General features: G+C 41.0%; 1 protein-coding gene across 2 annotated transcripts; it reads right to left on the reverse strand.

Annotated features, from left to right (window-relative positions):
- Positions 1-1,659: 1,659 nt before the first annotated feature.
- On the reverse strand, positions 1,660-24,172 carry LOC126378911 (phenoloxidase-activating factor 2-like). 2 transcript variants are annotated; one of them, XM_050027422.1, is made up of 10 exons: positions 23,971-24,172; positions 10,301-10,526; positions 8,783-8,903; positions 8,332-8,455; positions 7,288-7,400; positions 6,828-6,854; positions 5,657-5,886; positions 4,427-4,611; positions 3,368-3,532; positions 1,660-1,967 (listed from the first exon to the last, which is right to left on the reverse strand). In XM_050027422.1, the coding sequence occupies exons 2-10, from the start codon at positions 10,524-10,526 to the stop codon at positions 1,806-1,808; spliced, it is 1,353 nt and encodes a 450-aa protein (XP_049883379.1). In that variant the 5' UTR covers positions 23,971-24,172; the 3' UTR covers positions 1,660-1,805. The 2 variants fall into 2 exon arrangements, with proteins under 2 accessions (XP_049883379.1, XP_049883380.1); XM_050027423.1 differs by lacking the exon at positions 6,828-6,854.
- Positions 24,173-25,502: the final 1,330 nt, after the last annotated feature.

Below are 25,502 nucleotides of genomic sequence, written 5' to 3' on the forward strand. Positions count from 1 at the left end.
GCCGGCTGAGAACGGACGTGTCACGTGCCGTCACCAGGTACTGTGCTTTCCTTTTACCTTTGCAAACTGTTTTTCTTTGTTCCATATCCGCAGCAGCATGTATCATACGGTACCAATTTAGTTTAGTTGTATTTAGTTTTGAGTCATACCCTCCAGCTTGATTGAGTGTAATCGCCTCAATATAATATACTATATAAATAAATATCGGCTCGTTGCCACACACTACGTCTTCACTTCACCCCCGTTTTTTAAGTAATAATGGCCACCGCGTAGTTTTACTTATGTAAAGTGCCCCATATACGGTACGATTTGTCTGTACGATCCATTGCTTCAGCCGAAATTGCGTCGCATAACCTTAATCTTAAGCACTCGACAGGGATGTTCTTGCTCGATATTGAAAAGGCTTTCGATACGGTTTGGCACGATGCGCTCCTTCATAAGTTGATTTCCATAAAATTGCCTATGCCACTAGTCAAAATCGTAGACTCCTATCTACAAAATCGCAGCTTTATTGTTTACGTCAACGGTCACTTATCTCGGCCCATGCCCGTGCCTGCAGGAGTTCCCCAAGGTTCAATTTTGGGACCTTACCTGTTTTTACTGTACCTGAACGACATTCCAGTGCAACCACGCACCAATATAGCTTGCTTTGCAGACGACACGGCCTCGCTCACTTCTTCCGCAGACATTGATTTAATCATTGGTCGCCTACAATTATCCCTAGAACTCTTGCTTAACTATTTCCAAAAGTGGAAACTGAAAATTAACGCTTCTAAAACAGAAGCCATCATGTTTACCACGAAAAGAAAGCTCCCTTCTCGAAAATTAAAAATTAACGACGAATCGATAGTGTATATCAAGATCGTTAACGATTTTCTTCATCGAAGACGATATCGGAAATCGCAACAAAAACCCATTCAGTCATGTATATCGTAATGATGAATCAACAGTGTGTGGCTCTTTACGATCAACGATTCGATTTTGTCTCACGAATACTGGTTTCGCTTTAATAACCATTTCTTAACCCACATTTTTCTATGCTTTCTTTTTTTGTTTTGTAACCGAATCAAAGGGTAAGGAAAAGAAGTTCATTTTCCAATTTATTAGGCACCTATTGAATCATTAGAACACGTGTTTATACTTCAGTTTCAAATAAAGAAATGATTGATCGTTACGACCAATCGTTTCGTGTATGAGCGCCATTTGCGATGCGATGAATCGTCACGATTTTCATCAGACCGAGTCGTACCGTATATGGGCCCCTTAAGCTCTTTACGTTACGATATTCATGATTGCATGGGTTTTTGTTGCGATTTCCGATATCGTCTGCGATGAAGTAAATCGTTAACGATCTTGATATACACTATCGATTCGTCGTTTCGATCGGTCTCAAGCGACGGATCGTACAGACAAATCGTACCGTATATGGGACCATTTAAACACTACATCGACATAGGTAGGTACATACCTACCAGTCAAATTTCGATTATTGTCGTTCCGCAACGCATATTCAGTCCACTAAACCATGGTATAAGGATGATAATCACGTTAAATCTGAACAGCGCTATCTATATTTTACTTAGGTAACGTAGTCTGGAAAGTCTCATTGAGATAAATTTACAAATAGCGGCCCTAGGATCTTAAAATAAAACAACACAATGAAAAACACAGTAAAAAAGTTTATTTAAATCCTCAATAGAATAGCTTTGCAGCTTAATAATGTCATGCGGTTTTTACTTTTTAAATTGGACGAAAAATGGCAATGGATATCTTACAGACGACCTGTCAAACGTGTTAAGGTTTTATTAGTTTACGTAACCATTGATGGGGTATCCTTGTCCTTTCACTTTATCGTCGATCCAGTTGCGGAGGTTGGATACGTCGACGTAAACGCCTGGGGTGCCGTCTTCGCCGCATCCGATGCCCCAAGCGACGATTCCACTTTGCATGTAACGGTCCTTTTCGAACTGGAAACAGTAATGGAAAAGTAATTTATTGTGTCAATTTTGTACTGGAACACAAGACTGAATAAGTGTTAAGTAACTATTAAACAGGACGACCAGTCGATCAATCGGCTTACAGGGTTAAAATAAGTAAGTGCGCAATACAAACAAATGTCATATAGCAATATTGCTCTCTTAGATGAGTTGCTTCGATGTGGTCATTTTAACCGCCTGAACTTCATGTGACGTCACGAATCGCCATCTTGACTGCTTACGCGGTACGACAGAATCAAATCGATGTTCGATTTGCTCCAATCTGAATCGGCTTCGTCTTACCCGGTAGGGCCCCATTTAGTTCAATGCGCGTTAAGAATTCGATCTGTCAAAGTACGTAAGCTAGTGTTGTGACGTTCATTAGCAGAGTGATGTATCAGTCGATATTACGTCCGGTGGGGTTCGAAACGCCGCTACCCGTTTCAGAACCTTCGTTCTCTTAATATTATATTCTCAATATATTATCTTTTGTATAATGAAGTACAAAAGTACATGCACAGGCACATGTCTGTCGCAGTAGTGCCGGAGATAAGGACAGTCCAGCCTATCGCCGATCATCTGCAGGATGACATTGGAGCTGGCCCGCACTCTGCGCACCAGGGACATGACGCGGGCGCGCACCGTCGCATGGAAGCAGGCCGTGCGCGCCGCCGCGATCATGCCCGACGCGCTGCAGAACCGAGGCAGCCCCAATATCATCCTGAACGCATTATTGTACAGGATGCGGAGGTCGCTGTAACATCGCTTAGTGTAGTTCGCCCACAGGCTAGGGTGTATAGTGATGTACAATACGCTTAGTTTCTTCTCAAGCCGCAGATCGCTATAGAAAGTTAAATGATTTTTTTTTCGTTACTAGAGAATGATTATTTTTTACATATTTTCTTTTTCATTGTACAGGTAATATTTTGAGAATATAATATTTTGCGAACGTAATGTTTTGCGAATGTAATATTTTGAGAATATAATATTATGAGAACGAAGGTTTCAGAAGCAAGGTGAACCACATTGACTACTATCACAGTGATCAGTATCACAATGAGAGAGCCCTCAGCGCTTCCCATTTATCCGGCTAAGTAGTTAATGCCATTTGCAGCAAATCTACAATAAAAAAAAATACTGGTTCAGCTTTAAAAAATATTCTAAAACAATACCCTCGCAATGCCCTAGATTTCTCTGGGTTCCCATCATCAGATCATGAGATGCTGACAATGGGACCACCTGGGAACGATAGATACCCTTTTGAATAAAAAAAATAATTATCCAAATCGGTCCAAGCGTCTTCTAGTAATCGAGGAACATACAAAAAAAGGAGGCGACGAATTGAGAACCTCCTCCTTTTTGTTGAAGTCGGTTAAAAAAGAATGACATACCTCGATAGGACACACAAGTGGCGAGCCGCCGTCGCCCTTGCAAGTGTCCTTGCCAGGCTCGCCGCCTGCGCACATGAACGATGAGTGCAGCTCGAAGAAGCGACCCAGCCTGGTCTTGCGCAGCGACTCCTGGCACGCGCGACGCTCCACAACTGGGATCTCCACCTGGTTGGAATCATTATCATGAGTCTGCTTCCATTGTGTGGGTTATGAGGTGGACCACCAACCTCATCAACTCTGGTGTCAGTAACTATTAAGCGGCCAATGGCGACTCATGTAACGACTACGTAGGACTAAACAATAAGTACATTTTTGTTTTAAATTCTTTCGTTTCGTCTTGTCAGTTAGTATTTAATTTTATAAGGGTATGTTGTGTTGCATATTTTCGCTGTGCCACCCTCTTCTTCTCTTCTTTTTATTTAAGAGCTGAGCTCTTATCGGTGAAGCCTTCACCAAACAACCACCACCCACCCTAAAAACCCTAAACAACCTAAATCGGCGTCAAAACCGAGGTTGTGCTGACGCCAAAGGATGTTGTAGTGACACCGAACAGAGCATAGTATCCTGCTAGCCAGAAGTTGGTAGTGTCACTAGGGATCGACGATCCAACGGTGTTATGTTGGAAGTTGTATACATCCGCCACGCTGTGTAAACTTCGATAGCGCGTTTCAGGACTGCATTATCAAATGGTGGCGCCATCTGTTGCATTTGGTCGGAACTAGCTAGTCAACTAGTAAGGTCCGCCACATGCCTAAAAATACATCATCATCAGCCCATTAACGTCCCCACTGCTGGGGCACGGGCCTTCCCTATGGATGGATAGGGAGATCGGGCCTTAAACCATCACGCGGGCCCAGTGCGGATTGATGGTTATTAACGACTGCTAATGCAGCCGGGACCAACGGCTTAACGTGCCTCCCGAAGCACGGAGGAGCTCGAGATGAAAACTTTTCTTTTTGTGGTCACCCATCCTAAGGCCTTTGCGAAAGTTGCTTAACTTCAACAATCGCAGACCGAGCGCATTAAGCGCTGCGCCAGCGAGCTCCTAAAAATACATACCTTCTTCAAAATGACTTGGTAGCGGCCCTCCTTGCCAAACTTGTCCTTGCCCCAGCCTGACGCGAAGCAGCGAGTGCCTCCAGGCACTCTCTCCCGGGGAGGAGGCAGGCAGACCACTCCCACATTAGGGGCCAGGTCCATAGGTGCCGACAGGAACAATAGCGCGATGTCGTAGAACAGGTTGCCTGAAGTAAGAAACATTGTTTGATACGAGTAATTTAATATAAAGAGTTACTAACGAGTCTCTGTGGTCTCTTGGGAGTCACTGTCCTATGTTACATTGGCTTGCTTCACAATTGTAGTAATTATAGTTCGCGCCTGGTCAAAGCTCGATGAGGTGGGTACTTAGTTCATCTTGCGATGCACTTACGTTTGACTATCCCATTTGGGTTATAGTGTTTGAGCTTATATTGTGTTAAGAACGTGGTTATTTAGACAAATAGACAGACATCCAGACGAATATATTACGCCTATAATCCCTTGTACAGGACCGGAAAGGATAGCGTGAAAGAGAGAATGCCTATACTCAGCAGTGGGTGAATACAGGCGGAGCAGATAGATAGATAATCCCTTTTTAGGGTTTCGAACCTCAAAAGATACAACGGAACCAGAAACGGAAAGGATCACGGAAGATCTACAGCACAAGCATAGAATAAGAAATAATACTACGTATAGAACGGCAGCTCTCCGCTCCCCACCAGCGGCTGAGCTAGGTTTACCTCACCCCTCTCGGACTTACTTTAGTCTCCAATCGTATGGCGTCAGACGTCACACACACAGATGCGCGTGTACGATAACGTCAATGTGTAGTGTCTGTGTAAAACGATGTGTTTTATATGAAGTGTCCGGGGTGTGTGAAGTGTCGTAGATGTATGGAGACAAATACGCGTGTTCTTTTTTCGAAAACACTTCTTCTTATCGTGTGTGTTGTGAAATGGAATACATGTTATTGGAATACAGGGTTATTACTGAGCCGCCAAAGGCCCCTGACGTGGCTCATGTACCGACTACGTATACTTATATTAAGTAGTAACCGGGACCAACGGCTTAATGTGCCTTCCGAAGCATGGATCATCTTACTTACGGACAATCAGGTTGATCAGCCTGTAATGTCCTAACCAAACTAGGGATCACAAAGTGATTTTTACATTTTGTGATGTTATGTCCCCATCGGGATCGTGACCCTAACGCTCAACCACTGGACCACGGAGGCCGTTCGAAAACACTTACCCTTATTAAAGTCTTTATGGACCTCAATCTTGGCCACGTCCCTGTCCTGGTAAGGGTATATCTCCTTGGTGGTCTGAGTGTCCCACTCCCCAGCACGGACCCTCAGTTCCCTGGCGGCTGCCACATAGTGTGCCGCCGTGAGGACTACTTGAGGATGTATCAAGGATCCTCCGCCGACGTAGACGTTCAGCTTCTGGCCGTCAGGGTCGTTCTCGTTTACCGGCTCGATCCTGGGGAGGGAAGGTCTTATTTGAAAAAGCTATAGCTGCGTGGAAGCTCCTCTTAAAAGGTATGGACCGTACTTGATTATCATTTACTAAATGCTTGTCGACGCCCTGAGCAGAGCTCCGTGTTCGACTGGACATCCTCAGGCCTGTTGCCTTCCATTTTGTACCGGGTAAGAACAGAGAAAGTCAGAAGTACATACTTATATCCTTCGTAAGATGAACTAAGTACGCATACCTCACCGAGTTTTATGTTAGACCAACGTGATAGGTGCACCGTATCGCCGTCTGTAATGGTCGAGCCAACTGTGTTAGTAAAAACTGCACTTAAGATAAATTAATAACTCATTGGTGCAAGTCCGGGACTCCGGGACCGCGGTTCGAACTGGTGCCCTCTATTTGAAGAGATAAAGTTGTAAATTTTTATTGTATACTTAAAAAATTAGGTATAATTATTAAATAATAGTTGCAAATTACATCTCACTAAATTTTTCCTTTGCATATACACATTTTACACAGGCAATGATTTTTTTTTTACGTGTCTTATTGTAGATTTGCCGCAGATGGTATTAACTACTTGGCCGGACAAATAACAGGCAATGAAATAACATAACAAAGGTAGAGAAAACAATCCCACTGCTGGGCAAAGGCCTCCCCTTGAGAAAACAATAAAAAACAAAAAAGCTATTAAGGAATATAATTACAATGGATAAGTAGGTCTATAAAGGTCTAGTTTTTATTCAAAATTTTTTGACGTCATAAAACATTTTTGAGCAAGCTATGCCTTAAGAAGTAGTTCTGAATTCTCCGGAACTCCGGAAGTTTATTGTACAACCGAGAAGCAAGCTAGCTGGTGTTTAAGACCACAATGACTATATAGGTCTGGCTAAGCAGTGAAAGAAGATTCTACAATAAGCAGAATCGCTTTAGTCTCCTGGCGCTCTTACCTGACGAAATCCTGGTCCAACTCCGAACTATAGTTGTGGAAAAAAAATGAATCGTGTTCAATAGCAAATCGCTCGTAGATTGCAAGGGGCCCTTCACATTGTTATCCTTAAATGGTTGTTATTATGAACATTTTTTAAAGTAAAGGTTAGTTCATCATCAAGCCAAGGAATTGGCCTTTGATTGACTGGAATGGAAAATGCTACACAGACAAGAGCGTGGCTCTTAAATTTAAAAGTTAGTTACTTAATACAAAACAACAAAGAATAGGTAAGAAGAATAAAGAAGAAGAGAAAGAAAGGAGAGAACAAACATTTCTGTGAAGCTTGATAAACGCAGAGCCGGGAAACCTTGCCAAGCGGGGTTTTGTTAGCACTTTTATAAGAAAAACCCGTCTTTCTGTTCGCTTTCCGTGCTCTTTGTGTATCAAGTGCTTGTAAATATACTAATCTTGATACTGACTTGAGTATAGCGACCGTCCAGGGGAACTCTCCGAATTTGGCCTCTCCATTGACGTCTCCAGTCGTCTTCAGGCCTGCCCCCTCAGGGTTGCGCCAGCCGCAGCCTTGGCGTTGCTAATCGCATCAAAAAATCAAAAACATGTTTTAGATGTTCAATCGGAAAATATAAAAAATAGAAAGAAAATAAATAGGCATCTCGCTGGTATGCAATCCGTTTGACGTGCTGTCTATTTAACTCTGTCGGGTTATTGGCCGATGTAAAATTTTTAGACTGTTGTTTTAGATTTGTGCTTAAAATTGACGTGTGTTCCATAAATTTTATGCCTGTCTGACCCGTCCCTTTTTTTTAGCGGATAAGAAAATTACAGGTACTTATAACTTAAAGTAAAATTAGATGGCGTTTGCAGAAATTAGCACCAATGTTCCTAGTAAATAATAGTTTCACACATTTTGCTTAAAGTAGCATGCAAAAGTGTTTCGTTATTACGACTCCCAAATGCAATGTAAAAAGAAGGACCCTGGCTTCGACTCCAAGCGAAAAATCTGGACACGACTGAACCGGTGTAGGACCAACCATGGAAAGTCACCTATGTCACCAATCAACTATGTCATCACATATGTACATGGGGCTTAAAGGAGTCGCCGTAGTGTGAATTTGGTCACCCGGATCAAACCATATCTCACATAGTGAACGAGTGCCCTCTGCACCAGTTCCCAGGTGGTATAGCCGAGCTGCATTGTGTGACGGATGCAGCAGAGACTTGGTTAAGGGAGCTTAAGCTGGATATTTCATCCACGCAGCATATTTTATTTTTGTCTGCCATACGCAATAATAATAATGTAAAAAGAAGATTATAATTATAAATTGAATGTCAGAATAGAATTATATTCTATTCTAACCACCGGTTCGTATAGGATCATTGATTGTTAATGACACCTCATTTGTTAAATTCTGATAAATGCTTCGAACTTATGTATGTACTTAGCGGTCAAACACGTAACCCTCCTTTTTATCGCAGTCGGGTAAAATAATGTACCTACTTACCTGGTTATTGTTATTATTGTTGTCAGGTGTGGGTGGTCTGGGGGTGATCCCTCCGTTGTCCGGGAGGCGGTCGGGGGTCAGGCAGCAGGTGTCCAGGTAAGAAGGGCAGGGGCCGTCGCGGACACTGGAATTGAAGATTTAGTTTATAACAGCACTTTAGCCAACTAGTTAAAGATCGTTTTACTTATTCATTTTACTTAGTCAAAGCGCGTTTTACCTAGTCAAATCGCATTTTACTTAGTTAAAGCGTGTTTACCTAATCAAAGCGGGTTTTACCTAGTCAAAGCCCGCTTTACCTAGTCAAACCACATTTTACTTAGTCAAAGCGCGATTTACCTAGTCAAAGTGCGTTTTACCCAGTCAAAGTGCGTTTTACCCAGTCAAAGCGCGTTTTACACAGTCAAAGTGCGTTTTACCAAGTCAAAGCCAGTTTTCCCTCAAGGCGTCTTACCGTATGTCAATGAGCCCGACTCCGTCGGTGATGACGGTGTTGTTGTTGGCGCTGCACAGGTAGTACTTGACGCACTCGCCCGCCTCGTTGTTCTCCGTCGTGCAAGACGTGTCGTTTGTTACTGTTGGATAGACAGACAAATATTATATAGGGTGTTAGTGACATCGTAAGTAACGAATACTGCGGGGGATGATTCCGACCATGATTCTGAGTTCAAGTGGAATTTCGCGCCGGAAAACTCAATTATTTTCAAGTCTATACTTTTGCGATGGAAAATTCCACGTGATATTAACTCAGAATCATAGTCTGAATCATCCCTCTCAGTATTCGTTACGATGTCACTTACACCCCGCACAAGTACGTACAGGTAGCCATACTAGTAGGTACGGGTGTTAGTGACACCGTAACGAATACTGAGCGGGATGATTCAGACCATGATTCTCGAGTTGATATCAAGTGGAATTTCCCGCCGCAAAACTCACGTTTTTTTGGTTTTTTAAAATTATTTTCAGTTCCATACTTAATTTCAATCAATCAATCAATAATACTTTATTGCACAACGACATTATACAAAGGACATAAACATACAAATAAAAATAATGACAATAGTGGGCCTTATTGCTAAACAGCAAGTCGAGCGTTCTTCAAATTCAAATTCAAAAATATCTTTATTCCCCTCCGGACTCGTGGTCACACCAGGTTGTCACACCAGTATGACAAACAGGAATTTTATTCTTGTTTGTCACACCGCTAACAATACAACACCTTTTATCACACCATTGTTAGTGCGGAGAATATCCCTATGATAAAAAATATATCGATATTTGCCATAAGGCATTATATTTGTGCAAAGAGATTAATTATGTTTAATAGCGCATTCCTTTTGTTTATTCGTATCTTCTATCACTGGCGACCTAATGGATTTTTCCATAATTACCAGATTTTTTTTTGCTCAAAAGTCACATTATCGCATTAACTACTTGGCCGGACAAATGGGGAGCGCTGAAGGCTCTAACCCGGTACAACATTTAAGACAACAGGCCTGAAGGTGCCCGTTTGGGCGCGAACCTCGGCTCAAGGCGTCGTCTGAGAGGAAAAATGTTTGAAAGAATTAATCGACCCTAGTGGGTCGATAGCGATAAGTTTCTGTTAAATAAAGTATAATTTCGTAAATAATTTCAATTTTAATTTATACGCCGATGAACACAGCACTACTTATAAATAATGACAAGTCAGGATAAAAGGTGTAGTATTGTTAGCGGTGTGACAAACAAGAAGAAAATTCCTGTTTGTCATACTGGTGTGACAACCTGGTGTGACCACGAGTCCGGAGGGCTTTATTCACTTTGAATCGTCAATTTTACATAACGAACGTCTCATCCGCCTAAAACTACTGCAGCTTCTCACAACCTGTATAGCCGGGGAAAAGAAGCTGCGAGAAAAAGCTCGGCACAGGCGACGTTCTTTCAAAACAAAAATCCAACTGGTCTACCACGGCGAAGACCATAAAATACTTACCATCATTGATCCCAGGTGGAACAATAGTAGACGGTCCTTTCCCCCCAGAGTTGTTATTAGTAACACCCCCAGTATTCTGGTTGGTGTTGGTGTTGGGGGGAGTTTGCCCTCCGCCGCTGGGTGGGGGGCCGAAGATCTGGTTGATGACGGACTCCAGGTCGCCGTTATTCTGCTGCTGAGCCAGACACGCCGCCAGCAGCGCAAGGAGTGGGAGTATTTTGTACATCTAGAAGAGAGTGAAGACCATGGTTAGCCACTATGGTTTACCGGCTTGCTTCTTGTTAGGACACCGACCATGAATCCCTTCCAAAAACTCCTTTGGTTCGCGCCAAAAACTCCCGCCACCCCAAGCCAGGAAAAAAGAAAAAAAAAGTGGACTCGACTACCGCCGTCGCGCGTTTCTATACAAGAAATTTCTAAAATAACATAAAAGTGTATTAATTCAAGTTGTGCTGTTTAAAATTAATCTGAAAGTGCACTAGCAGTCTCCAGAGCACCCCGGGGTCAGAAGAAACCAAATTCAACAATCCTGTAAGTACCTTTCCTTTGGTCGGTGTTTTTGTATGGGCAAGTCTACTTTTCAGATTCAAAAATATCACTAATCTCAGTTATCCAACATTTATGGTCCTTCGATACGGATTCAGTATATCAAAATAGGTATTAACAGACTATTTCATATATAATTTATGTTATTTTATTCAAAATATTAAATTTACAACATCACATTTCATTGTGCAAGTATTTGTTCAATAGTTCTATTTGTCACAGTGTAATATCATATTTAATATATTTTTTATACGTAGTCAAATACTTAGAATCTATTTCTACAGTGTAAATTACTTTTTGTTCGGTTTTACATAAACAGGCAGTTGTAGGGACGCGTTGTTCTCGAAGTTTCTAGTACATTTTTCTTCAGTTCAAAATGGCGAAAGAAACACCTACAACTCCATTTTTGACCGATCTTGATATCAAAATAAATACGTTAATAAATAGAAAAGAACGTTATTTTAGGCGTGTTCAACAGATGTACGATTTATCTAAAATTGTCGAAAGTGATTCCACGTTAGTTAACAAATTGTTGGTGCGGGTCAGTGAACTCGAATCTTCTCGCGAATCATTCGAACGAATTGTTGATGATATTTCTGCGCTGGAACTAAAGCGTAACCCGGCGTATATAATTAACGACCAGGAAATAAAGGCTTTCGATGACTTGTATTACGAAGTTAAACGTATTTTTCATCAATACGAAACTGTTTCGAATACGTCAAAAAGTGGCGGTGAATTCAAATATGAGCGAAGCGGCGGCTCTCAGCCTCGCTTACCTAAAATTGAACTTGTTCATTTTGACGGAAGGTTAGAGAATTGGATTACATTTCGCGATACATTTATGAGTTTGATTCATACAAATAATTCGATAGGTAATGTCGAGAAGTTCCATTATTTACTTTCCGTAGTAACCGGGCCAGCACTTCAAATAGTGAAAAGTTTGCCTGTATCGAGTGACAATTATAATATTGTCTGGTCATCTCTGTCGGACAGGTATGAAAATAAGCGTGCTATAGCTACCCGCTATTTGGATAAATTGTTCGCGTTCAAACCTTTGCCGAACGAATCTGTTAGCGGATTGAATTCCTTTTTAGAGACATTTCAAGAATGCGTTCAAGCGTTAGAATTATTAAAAATCGATGATTTAGCGGGATTTATTCTTTGTTATATCGGTTTACGTAACCTGGACCCGGTTTCTAGACGAGAATTTGAACAAAAAATCGGTATAAAGGAAATACCTATTTTTAAAACATTAAGCGAATTTGTATCGAATCAGGCGCGTATGTTGGAAATGTCTAATCCTCCTGTTTCAAAGCCCGTTTCAAATAAACCCATTCTAAATGCGGTTCAAAACAAAACTAATAATAATAGTAAACCTATTACAAAAAATGTCAATTCAAAAACCTGTTTGGCGAGCAATGCGGGCCCTGATAATTCTAAGAAGGCATGTTTGTATTGCAATAAGCCATTTCATTCGATTTATAAATGTTACGAATACATTGCGCTGTCTCCTAAGCAGCGAATTGAAAAAATAAAAGATTTGCGTTTATGCGAAAATTGTTTGCGTCAAGGTCACACATCTAATGAGTGCCCATCGAAGATAACATGTACGGTGTGCAAAAACAAACATCATCACACGTTGCATTTAGATTCCAATGTAACTTTGATAAGCACGGGCTCTGATGACAGTTGTGATAACGACTTTAATAACGATCAACAGAATCGGGTCTCCTTGGCATCGTCATGCTCGTCTGGGTCGACAGTTATGCTGGGTACTGCGGTTGTACACGTTACGGATGTTTCAGGCAAATATCAACCCGTGCGCGTAGTGATCGACAGTGGTTCTCAAACCAGTTTTATCACAAATGATTGTGCACAGCGATTAGGGCTTCCACGTCAGAAGTGTAACACTCAATTGTCGGGCCTAGGCGGAACAGTAGTTCGCGATCACGGTATGGTGTCCTGCACTTTAAAGCCGACCATGTCTAATGACCCTGTTTTTAATATAAAAGCTGTGATCATTCCGAAAATATCTGGCGATATGCCATCTGTCACTTTGTCACAGGATTTAGTCAACGAATATAAACATTTGGTGTTGGCTGACCCTACTTTCTATCGCTCGAGTCGCATTGACATGTTGCTTGCCAGTGACGTGTTTCCATTCATTTATGATGGTGGCAAGTATCATCCGTCACGTCAAGGGATACCGCTCGCGTTAAGTAGCATTTTCGGGTATGTCATTACAGGCCAGCTGTCAGTGAATACCGGTGCTGGCGGTGTGTCGACTTGTATGTTCACTAGTAGCACAGTTAAGGTGGACGATTTAATTAAATCTTTCTGGGAAACCGAAAGTTTATCCTGTGACGTACCTAAAAATCCAGATGACGTCATCGCTGAACAGATGTTTGTCAGTGACCATAAGCGTGATAATACCGGTCGATACATTGTGAGCTACCCATTCAAACCTGACGCGAAACTGGGCGATTCTAAACAAATTGTATTAAAACGATATCAAAATTTGGAACGCAAATTATCTCGTTTACCCGATCTAAGGGGCGAATATAAAACGTTCATGGACGACTACGCGTCGCTCGGTCATATGATCTGTGTCGGTGACGTATCGGAAGTGGAATCGGCGTACGTCATTCCCCACCACTGCGTTCATAAGCCTGATAGTAGTACGACAAAACTTCGCGTAGTTTTCGATGCTTCGTGTCAAACTACAAATAATCAATCTTTAAATTCCGTTTTATATACGGGGCCCAAACTGCAAGCTGATCTTGTGGAATTATTAATACGTTTCCGTTTACGTAACGTTTGTTTATGCGGTGACATATCAAAAATGTATCGTAATATATTAATTGACAAATCACAACGTCAATTTCAACACATATTGTGGCGAGATTCGCCCAACGAGCCTATAAAGATGTACGAGTTGTGCACAGTCACTTACGGGGTAGTCAGCAGCCCGTTTTTAGCCATTCGCACGTTACAGCAGTTAGCCGCGGATGAAGGCGATCGTTTCCCTGATGCCGCCCGTGCTCTGCGTGAAGGTTTTTACGTTGATGACTTGCTTTGGTCAGTGGATAGTGTAGACGACGCGCTGACACTTCAACATCAGTTGGTAGAATTGCTAAAGCTTGGCGGTTTCGAATTGCGCAAGTGGTCGAGTAATAGTGCTCAAGTTTTAAATAAATTGCCTAGTGATCAACTCGAACCACCTGTTCAGTTCGATGACGGCAAAACTATGGCTATCAAGATTCTCGGCCTGCACTGGCTACCTGAAGAAGACGCTTTCTCCTTCCGTACCACACAGATGGAAAGTAACGTGACGAAGCGCTCCGTGTTGTCGGAAATAGCTAAGTTATTTGACCCTTTGGGGTTCGTTGCGCCTTGTACTTTTCTCGCTAAAACTTTTATGCAAAAGTTATGGTGCGCCAATTTAGGTTGGGATGACGCGCTGCCTAATGCGCTTCTCAATGAATGGCGTTTGTTTTCATTTCAAATACCTTTATTATCGAAACTAAAACATGACCGACATGTTTTTGTGAAAAATCACATTACAGCTCAAATTGTGGGTTTTTGTGACGCGTCGACGAATGGTTTCGCTGCCGTCGTGTATATTCGCAGTCAGGACGGGCATGGCAATGTCAAGGTTAGCCTACTGTTATCAAAATCTAAGGTTGCGCCCTTAAAAACAGTATCGATTCCGCGTCTTGAATTAATGGCCGCTCATTTGTTATCGAAAACCCTACAATATGTCGTATCGATATTAGCCAAGGAAGTACTGATCAGCGAAGTACTGGCTTTCACCGACAGCTCAGTGGCGTTGACGTGGATCAATACACCTGCATTCAAATTAAAAACTTTTGTTGCGAATCGTGTGGCTAAGATTACTGAATGTTCAGCCGGTGTTCAATGGTATCACGTCAACGGCACTGACAATCCTGCCGATGTATGTTCGCGCGGCGCCACGCCGGCCCAGTTGCTGCACATCGCTGATCAGTGGTTCCGCGGCCCACAGTGGTTGTACGATCCACAACATATGTGGCCAGTGAGGTCTCTAACTGAGTTCAAAGGAGAACCCCTGGAACTAAAACCTGTAAAGGAAAGTACGTCATTACTCACTGAAGGTGTCTCTCTAAAAAATAACTTTGATAATATAATAAATAAATATTCGAATTTTAACAAACTGCAGCGCATAGTCGCCTGGTGTTTCAGATTCTTACACAATTCCAGGGTTTCTCGGCCTGATAGAATCAGGGGCGCATTGCTCACCGCAGAGTTAAATAAAGCTCACGATAAACTTATTCAAATAGTTCAATCCGAACATTTTGGTGATGACATTGAGTCATTAAAACGAGGTAATCGATGCTCTCAAAGCCTACGTAAACTCGACCCGTTCATTGATAGCCGTGGTCTTCTCATGGTGGGGGGTAGGCTTTCACACGCAAACTTACCATTTACTCAACGTCACCCTTTAATTTTACCGAAAAAATGTCATTTTACGAACATTTTAATTGATTATTATCATAAAGTTTATTTACATGTCGGACCTAGGACTTTACAAAACATATTAGTTCAAAAATATTGGATTATAGCCGCTCGCTGTGTTATACGGTCTCGCCTTTCCAAATGCGTTACATGTTTCAGAAATAGGCCCACTGTAAATCAACCTAAAATGGGCTCTTTGCCTAAGTGCCGCTTACAGGACGTTTACCCGTTTCACACGGTCGGTGTCGATATTGGAGGTCCATTTTATACAAAAGAAACAAATAGACGCAATGCTAGAATCTCAAAGTCTTACTTATGTCTATTTGTTTGTTATTCGACTCGTGCGGTTCACCTTGAGGTCCTTTCGGCGTTGACTACTGAATGCTTCCTAGCTTCATTCGATCGGTTTACGGCTAGGCGTGGTCTTCCACATACCATGTATTCGGATAACGGTAAAAACTTTGTCGCGGCCGGTAAACACTTAAACGAAGTCGTTCAATTTTATAATGCAAGTCAACGGCAGCTTATTGACGGTTTTACAGTCAGAAAAGTGACATGGAAATATAACCCCCCGACAGGTAGTCATTTCGGGGGCATTTTTGAAGCCGGAATAAAATCGGCAAAGTACCACTTGAAGCGCGTAGTAGGTACTCGTGCTTTATCTTTCGAAGAGTTGGGTACTCTTTTTGCTAACATAGAAGCGATTTTAAATTCGCGCCCTTTGTGTAGTTTGTCTAATGACCCGAGTGAATTCGACGTCCTTACGCCAGGACACTTTTTAGTCGGTCGTCAATTGGTATCGGCTCCCAATTACGATCTTTCAGATATACCGTTGAATCGTTTAACACGATGGCAATGCATTACGCAGGCCGCTCTGCACTTCTGGCGCCGGTGGAAGTCGGAATACTTGCACACATTGCAACAAAGGCAGAAGTGGTTTGTTGATACACCTAACTTAAACGTAAACGATTTGGTCTTAATTCATAACGATAACGTACCGTGTCAACAATGGAGTTTGGGTCGTGTAGAACAGATTCACCCTGGACGTGATGGTAGAGTTCGCGTTGTTACATTACGTACACAAAATTCACGGTTACAACGGCCTGTTTCCAAATTGAGTCCTCTCCCAAAAGAGCAGGACCAATAACTTTGTTATTTATTTCTATCATAATAATATCATTCATACACTTAATTATTTATTATACAGTCCATTAGCTTATCTTATTATAAAAATATATAACTTAGTTTTCTTTGTCAACAATAAAGTACATTATAAGTAGTATATTTAATAATTCTACTCTTGTGATGTTATTACCTATTTTGAAATCACTGTTGATTTCGGTGGGGGGTAAATGTTAGGACACCGACCATGAATCCCTTCCAAAAACTCCTTTGGTTCGCGCCAAAAACTCCCGCCACCCCAAGCCAGGAAAAAAGAAAAAAAAAGTGGACTCGACTACCGCCGTCGCGCGTTTCTATACAAGAAATTTCTAAAATAACATAAAAGTGTATTAATTCAAGTTGTGCTGTTTAAAATTAATCTGAAAGTGCACTAGCAGTCTCCAGAGCACCCCGGGGTCAGAAGAAACCAAATTCAACAATCCTGTAAGTACCTTTCCTTTGGTCGGTGTTTTTGTATGGGCAAGTCTACTTTTCAGATTCAAAAATATCACTAATCTCAGTTATCCAACACTTCTCAAACGGGGAGCGCCTCGTACCCCGGGAGGACGTAACGATTACTAAGGGGGATGAATCAAACCATGATTCTGAGTTAATAATAAGTGGAATTTTTCCGTTACAAAATTCATGATTTTTTAGTTTTTTTAAATTATTTTTAATTCTTTACTTTTGCGGTGGACGATTCCACTTGATATTAACTCAGAATAATGAGCTGAATCATTACTCTCAGTATTCGTACAAGTACATAAGTACAAGTAGCCATACAAGTAGGTATGGGTGTTAGTGACACCGTAACGAATACTGAGGGGGTTGATTCAGACCATGATTCTGAGTTGATATCAAGTAGAAAATCCTGTCGGAAAATTCATGTATGTGTTTTTTTAAAATTTTCAGTTACATACTTTTGCGACGGAAAACTCCACTTGATATCATCTCAGAATCATGGTCTGCATCATCCCACAAAGTTTTCGTTACGATGTCACTAACACCCATACCTACTTGTTGTTATCAAGTAGAAAATCCTGTCGGAAAATTCATGTATTAGTTTTTTTTTAATATTTTCAGTTACATACTTTTGCGACGGAAAACTCCACTTGATATCATCTCAGAATCATGGTCTGCATCATCCCACAAAGTTTTCGTTACGATGTCACTAACACTCTGTATATGTGTCTTGATGTGTAAACTTCGATATCGCGTTTCACGACTGCTTCAAGACTGCATTATTGAATGTGGCGTCATAATATAGTTGGGTCCGCCACATAGATTTTAAGGAAATGCAATCACTGTTTTGTACGTGTGAGGTCATTCGTCAATGCTTCGGTAATGCCCCCCGCCCGACCTCGCTTCTCACACATCTATCAATGAGGAAAATACACAAAATACCCAGTGTAATTGCACACTTTGTAATTACGCTAAGTTCCCGTTAAGTACCTAATATGTGTAGAAGTAAATAAACCGGATATACTTAGGTAAGTACGGTCACGAGCATTAATATGTATATACTTCGGTACCATGTCACATTAACTTTTTTGACAAATTGAACTGTAAGTCTCACTAAATGTCAAATAATATATGTTAGTGCGACAGAGTCCTAAAGTGGGTACATTATATTGCTCATGACTGTACCTACATTATTTACTAAGTTTTAATCTGACATAAATCTGAGATAATCAATCATCATCATCACCAGCCCATTAACGTCCCCACTGCTGGGGCACGGGCCTTCCCTATGGATGGATAGGGAGATCGGGCCTTAAACCACCACGCGGGCCCAGTGCGGATTGGTGGTTATTAACGACTGCTAATGCAGCCGGGACCAACGGCTTAACGTGCCTTCCGAAGCACGGAGGAGCTCGAGATGAAAACTTTTTTTTTGTGGTCATCCATCCTATGACCGGCCTTTGCGAAAGTTCATTAACTTCAACAATCGCAGACCGAGCGCGTTTACCGCTGCGCCACCGAGCTCTTATCAATACCATGGTATAAGAAAACCAGGTATGTATGCTCAATCCAATGACATTTCGCCATTGCTAGCCCTTTGATAACGTAAGTGTTACCACTGTGTTACCATTAAATTGGTATCTCCAATATCCCACCGGAGTGCGTGTATGAAAAAATGTGGAGGAAACAAGAAGTGAAAATTTCATAATCTCTGCTTACCCCGGTGGCGAATAAGCGTGAATTTATGTAATCAGAATCATTTATTCAACGTAATGGTATCATGGATAAACTTGTTGAAGGTTAATGTAACATTTTTCAATTTACGTCATTTCGCAAGGTGTTATGGCGTAGAAGAAATGACAAGAAACTGCAACAGCAACACATCTTTTAAATCAATTACAAGTTCTTTAATAACTAGAGGAACACATTTAATATCAGACATTTTTATCATTAATCAGCATTATAACAAGCTTTTTTACATAACAAGTATTTATGACCATACTAATTTGCGAGATAAATTCATCATCATCATCATCAATTTGAGAGCCACGCTCGTGTCGGTGTAGCATTCCCCATGCTACTTTTTAGGGAAAAATAGGGCAGTGGTTTCCCTCTTGCCTTCCGCCCCGCAGTACTCTATCTGACGCAAGTGGGATGGCGCCCAGAGCAGTCTATTACAAAGCTCTACTAGGACTCCTGTCCTCCGCCTCTGAATAGTACTGGCAGAAAAAAAAACCTCTTAACGAGATAAATTGGTAAATTCAAAATGGCGGTCTGTTGACCGGTGACCGTGACCGATACACCAAAATGTTATTGTCAGTAATGAGCTAGCATGAGAGATAGCAACAAAAACGTTCTGTGTACGTCGACAAAAACTAGATTTTACAGACTTTTAGGGTTCCGCACTTCAAAATGAAAAACCCCCCTAAAAAAAAACAATGAAAAACTCTTATACAAATTGTTTTCCGACCATCTGTCTGGCCTTCAGCGCTCCCCATTTGTCCGGCAAAGTAGTTAATGCCATCTGCGGCAAATCTCAATAAGTCACGTCAAAAAAAAGTCAATCTGTCTGTCAAGTCAAGGTAGGTAAATACAATAATTGGGTAGTTAATTAGGTCAAAACTAAATTATAAAATTCTGATTACTAAACAAAGACAGATCTAAAGGCGACAAAAAATGTTTTTCTATTTAAACTATTTATGAATTTTAATGATTTTAATAAAGAAAAGAGAGCCTATTAAACATAATTAAAATTCGGGTCCGCTTTCCTAAACTGAAAATTTGACGGGTCAGGTTTTTACAGAAGCGACTGCCTGTCTGACCTTCCGTCCCGCGAAGGAAAAACTAGCCCAATACAGATTAGCTCACACACCTCCGAAAATGTATTTCTCGGGAATGTGGGTTTCCTCACGATGTCTTCCTTCACCGCTGAGCACGCGATAGTCATTTACGATCCAAACATGAAATCGAAAACAAACTCGACAATCATTTGTTTATTAAATTAGTTTTAATTTTCCTCCATAAGGAAGGTCATAGACCCGTTCTCTAGTCCACGGCGATGCAAATTGAAAATAAAATAATTTATTTAAATGGTACTTAATTACTTGTTTATAAATATATAGACGAAACAGGTGCCAAATAAAATCAAGTTTGTTACTTCATTGGTGACAAATTAGTAATCGCGAGATCGAATGTCTTTTTAAAAGCCAAGCCAAATCCAATAGTGTCTGGTAATCTCGGCCTTATGTACAATGTATGCACACCCTCACAACCGGACAAACATGGCTGTAGAAAAAGAACTCCGGGACAGAATCTGATAGAACTTTTCCAGAATCATAGGAAAAGCATAATCTTTCATTATATATACGTACGGTCACGAGTATATGTATACACTTTAAAACCATGTCACATTAACTTTTTCGACAAATTAATCCGTAAGTCTCATTAAATGTCAAATATGATAGTGCGACAGGGTTCTAAAGTGGGTACATGTTACTGCTCATGACTGTACGTAAGTCTCAAGAAAGAACGTCTAGGGCCCTATGCCGAGGTTTTTCTTGCAGCTTCTTTTCCCCGGCTATACAGGTTGCGAGAAGCTGCAGTAGTTTTAGGCGGATGAGACGTTTGTTATGTAAAAATTGACGATTCAAAGTGTAACTATGTTACCTACTGAATAAAGATATTTTTGAATTTGAATTCTCATTAGTGGGGGTTCTTGGACCAAGTTCCATACATTTGTGCCCATTGTCATTTCATGTTTTTAGGTCTATGGGAAGTAGATAGGTACCCCATGGGTTCCCCTACTAAATGTATGAAAATAAGGCTAAAATACCCGTTGAGTTCGATTTACAGCTTCAAAGGATCTCAGGCATATTGGCCCCGATTCCTGCAGACACCTCCCTCATTAAATAATGTGCTTAGCCAGAGGTAAAACATGATAAGTTAATCTGCTCTTCAGGAAAATTTAATAAGTAATTTAATTTATGTAATTAATAATTAATTTAAATCCAATAATTTCCTCGTATATTACAAAACAACTATTATTTACTCGTATAAGTCCCGTATCCAGTGGTTAGAGCGCTGGGCACACGATCCGGAGGTCCCGGGTTCAAATCCCGGTGGGGATATATCACGAAAATCACCTTGTGATCCCTAGTTTGGTTAGGACATTACAGGATGATCACCTGAATGTCCGAAAGTAAGATGAACCACGTTAGGCACGTTAAGTCGTTGGTCCCGGTTACTACTTACTGATGCAAGTTAGTACTCGTTACATGAGCCATGTCTTTGCCTTTCTTACTTTTTTTGACAATCAGTTGATTCAAGCCTGCTATAAGCTCACTACTATATCCCAACGGGGTAGTCAGAGGTCAGATCCATCGCAAGAACGAAGTACCCACACCTCACCGAGCTTTCTGTTAGACCAACGTGGTAGGTGAGTCGTATCGCCGTCTAAAATGGTCGAGCCAGCTGTGTTAATGAAAGCTGCACTGAGACTGTTTACTTTTTTATAGGTAGACTTCCAGGCAGGACCGATCGTCGTGGAGATCCTTGGGGGAGGCCTATGCCCAGCAGTGGGCGTCATACGGCTGATGATGATGAGGTAGACTTCACGGGTATCATCATCTCCCTAGCACTATCCCGTTTTTCACAGGGTCCGCTTACCTAACCTGAAGATTTGACAGGTCCGGTTTTTTACAGAAGCGACTGCCTGTCTGACCTTCCAACCCGCGAAGAAAAAACAGGCCCGATACAGGTAGGTCACATACCTCCGAAAATGCATTTCTCGGGTATGTGGGTTTCCTCACGATATTTTCTTTCACCACTGGCACGTGTAGGGAGCGCTGGTAATTTTAATAAAACCCCACACAAACAATTGAATGAACTGTATTACTTAGGATATTAATTTAATTACAAGATCCAAACATAAAGACGCGTTGGCTTGCTCGCGCTAGAGATGTGACTGACCATAAATGGTAGACTATTAGGTATGTCCCATACAGCACGTGATAATCATTTATGATGTTAACATGAATTCTAAAACAAATTCGACAATTGCGATTCGGCAAGCGTTCAACCACGGCTATAGACCGCAGGTGTATAGGCATAATATATTTAAATGGTCAAAATGTTTAATGGCCTTGTGTTTATCACTTTCAATGCCTTTGTCTCGGTTACAGTTATTTATAATATTAACGACTACTAAATGTGAATTGCGGTTTGAACGTAATTCAAGAATACATACCTATTTAAGTTATATTTAGATATCGGTGCCTATTCCAGTACTAGGGAATGAAATCCCCACTCGAGATTGCAAATTCGAGATCCCGCGGAATTGGGAATATCAATCCCGCGAGTTCCCGAAATTTTCGGTATCTCGTCTAATTACTTTTAAAAATTCATAAGAAAAATGTGAAGGATGGCTGAAAACGATGAAAACTGCTTGTTTGTGATAGTGAGGTTAATTAAAACAATTTTTTTTTAAAGAAAACAAAATCTTAATTCTTAATATCAGCCCATTAACGTTCCCACTGCTGGGGCACGGGCCTTCCCTATGGATGGATAGGGAGATCGGGCCTTAAACCACCACGCGGGCCCAGTGCGGATTAATGGTTATTAACGACTGCTAATGCAGCCGGGACCAACGGCTTAACGTGCCTTCCGGAGCTCGGAGGAGCTAGAGATGAAAACTTTTTTTTGTGGTCACCCATCCTATGACCGGCCTTTGCGAAAGTTGCTTAACTTCAACAATTGCAGACCGAGCGCGTTTACCGCTGCGCTACCGAGCTCCAATTCTTAATATTACCAACTAAATGATTAAGTTTTCTTTGGAAATCAGCGTAATCAAAACAAAAAGTATAACTCAAGGAGATTCGCCCAATCCCGTCAATCTCGAATGGGATCTCGTCATATTATGCTTCGGGATTAATCCCGAAAAATTTGACGAGTTCTCGCGAGATCGCGATTGCATTCCTTATCCAGTAAACACCATCTGATTTTATTTTAAATTATACTTACCCGTCATAATCTTATCCGCCGAAAAGGAAAGGGACGGGTAATCGATAGCCATAAAATTAAAACAACCCCCTAAAAAAAGGTTATTGGCCGACGGAATTAAGTTGACAGCACACGTCAAGGTTGCATGCCAGCAAGATACCTATTTGATCTGTCCGGGTTATTAATTCAATTACTCATTGATTTTAAAATTAACAGTTGTCAATCGTCCGTCCCTTTCCTTCTCTGCAGATAAGAAAAAGACGGGTATAACTTAAAATAAAATTAGGTGTCTGCAGGAATCGGTGCAGTTTTCACAAATCAGGTTGGCTCGACCATTACAGACGGCGATACGGCTCACCTATCACGTTGGTCTAACAGAAAGCTCGGTGAGGTGTGGGTACTTAGTCCTTGCGATGGATGTGACCTGTGAGTACCCCATTAAGATATAGTCGAGCTTATTGCAAGCTTGAATCAACTGATTGTCGAAAAAAGTAAGATGATTCCGTGCTTCTGTACGTTAAGATGTTAGTCCCGGCATCTTAAAGCAATTTTTGATAATAAAAAATCCAAATTGGAATAAAACGTGAGCGATCGTTCAAAATTTTGTGGGTTTCCTTAAAATAAATTTATTACCTAATTAAGCTGGATATTTGATCCAAGCAGGATATTTGTCTGCCATACGCAATAATAATAATTACCTAATCAATCTCGGTTTCGCGCGTCTTTTTCCGATAAATACGTAGATGGATAGGTACTTACAAAAGTACCTACCATACCATAATTTAGCGCAATTTTAGATAGATACCTAAATAAACGCCTGAATATCCGATCACTGATTATAATGTATTATTCTTTTAGAATTAACTTAAGTACCCAATCTATATAACATAATATTTGGTAAGCTTACCTCTATTCCGCCAATCCCACTTCAATCACCAAGCCTTTGTTAACAAAATCGACATCAAAAAACACCCAATAGCTACCTTAAAAAATATTTAAAAAAAACTCACCTTCAAAATAAGAAGCTTCGAAAACTAAAAAGCGAATATAATCTCTTTGGTCGAATTCTATTTCATTTCACACTTTGTTATGTCGTTCCGCAAGGTTTTTGAAGACACAAACTTGTTTTAATGTTTGTTTTTTTAAATTATTTTCCTTGTATGACAAGGTAACGCGCGTCCGGCGTCTGTTGGTCGACTGTCTATGTAGTGTGTGTCTAAATGTTTAAAACATATTTTAATGAGCAGACAACTCCGGTTTGACCACATAACATAAGATAACGCTTTGCGGTTTCGTTTTAGTTTTGTTTCGGTTTGTTTAGTATGTTTCCGATGTCTACTAGGTGCTCTTCAAATTCAGGCACATTATTTTTAAATTTGTAACATGCTTTTAGAAAAATTTTATGGCGTTCCATTTTTGAATGTTTGACAATTATTTTAAAACAAAAAATGATCATTTGCCGTGATTTATTACGATGGAGTGGACCTTGAAAGAAAACCGAATCGCAATTTTAGCGTTGCATCGCTGTGGACACTCGCCGAGTACCATTTTCAAGTTGCTCAAAAATTTGAAAATAACACTTAGGTTTGTGTATCGTACCATAAATAGGTATAATGAAGTCTCAAGTGTTGAGGACAAGAAAAGAACTGGCCGGCCTCGCTCCGCAAGAACACCAGCAGTGATCAAAGCGATAAAGGCGCGCATACGAAGAAATCCTGTCCGAAAACAGAAACTGATGGCTTTGCAGATGGGGGTCAGTACAAAAACAGTCAAAAAGGTTTTAAACGAAGACCTTAAGTTGCGAGCATACAAGAAAAAGAGTGGACACTTACTTAATGCCCGCCTGAAAGCAATTAGACTCAAAAGATCCCGAAAAGATTAAAACGGTACGCGAGAAACCGGCACCGTGACATACTTTTTACAGACGAAAAAATTTTTGATATAGAAGAAAAGTACAATAAGCAAAACGATAGAGTGTACGCAGAGAACTCTGAAGAAGCAGGAAAAAAAGTTCCGCGGGTTCAACATGGGCATCATCCATCTTCAGTGATGGTCTGGTTAGGTGTCTCTTACTATGGGCCAACGGAGGTTCATTTCTGCGAAAAAGGTGTCAAAACCAGTGCAAAAGTGTACCAAGAGACGGTTTTGAATCGGCTTGTCAAAGATCTGCCCAACACGCTATTTTCAGGACATCATTTCGTGTTGCAGCAGGATTCTGGGCCTGCACACAAAGCCAAAACTACTCAAGCCTGGTTCGACCATCAAAAAATTGACTTTATTAGACACGAAGATTGGCCTTCCTCCAGTCCGGACCTTAATCCTCTGGATTATAAAATTTGGCAGGTCTTAGAGAACAAGGTCTGTGCTAAACCCCACAAAAATTTGGCGAGCCTGAAGTCAGCCATAATTAAAGCCGTCGCTGAAATAGACATGAATATGGTGCGTGCTGCGATAGATGACTGGCCGCGGCGTTTGAGGGAAGTTACTAAAAACAAGGGAGGTCATTTCGAATAATTTTAAGTTATTGTCATTTCTTAATAAA

This window comes from Pectinophora gossypiella, chromosome 27, assembly GCF_024362695.1.
Source record: "Pectinophora gossypiella chromosome 27, ilPecGoss1.1, whole genome shotgun sequence".
NCBI classification, from domain to species: Eukaryota; Metazoa; Arthropoda; class Insecta; order Lepidoptera; family Gelechiidae; genus Pectinophora; species Pectinophora gossypiella.

Excerpts from the sequence above, each read along its gene's own strand:
- LOC126378911 (XM_050027422.1), bottom strand. The coding sequence starts at position 10,526 with ATGTACAAAATACTCCCACTCCTTGCGCTGCTGGCGGCGTGTCTGGCT. Across the intron at positions 8,456-8,782 it reads GTCGGGCTCATTGACATACG|TGTCCGCGACGGCCCCTGCC; the intron begins GTAAGACGCCTT and ends CTTCAATTCCAG. Across the intron at positions 7,401-8,331 it reads ACAATAATAACAATAACCAG|CAACGCCAAGGCTGCGGCTG; the intron begins GTAAGTAGGTAC and ends TGATGCGATTAG.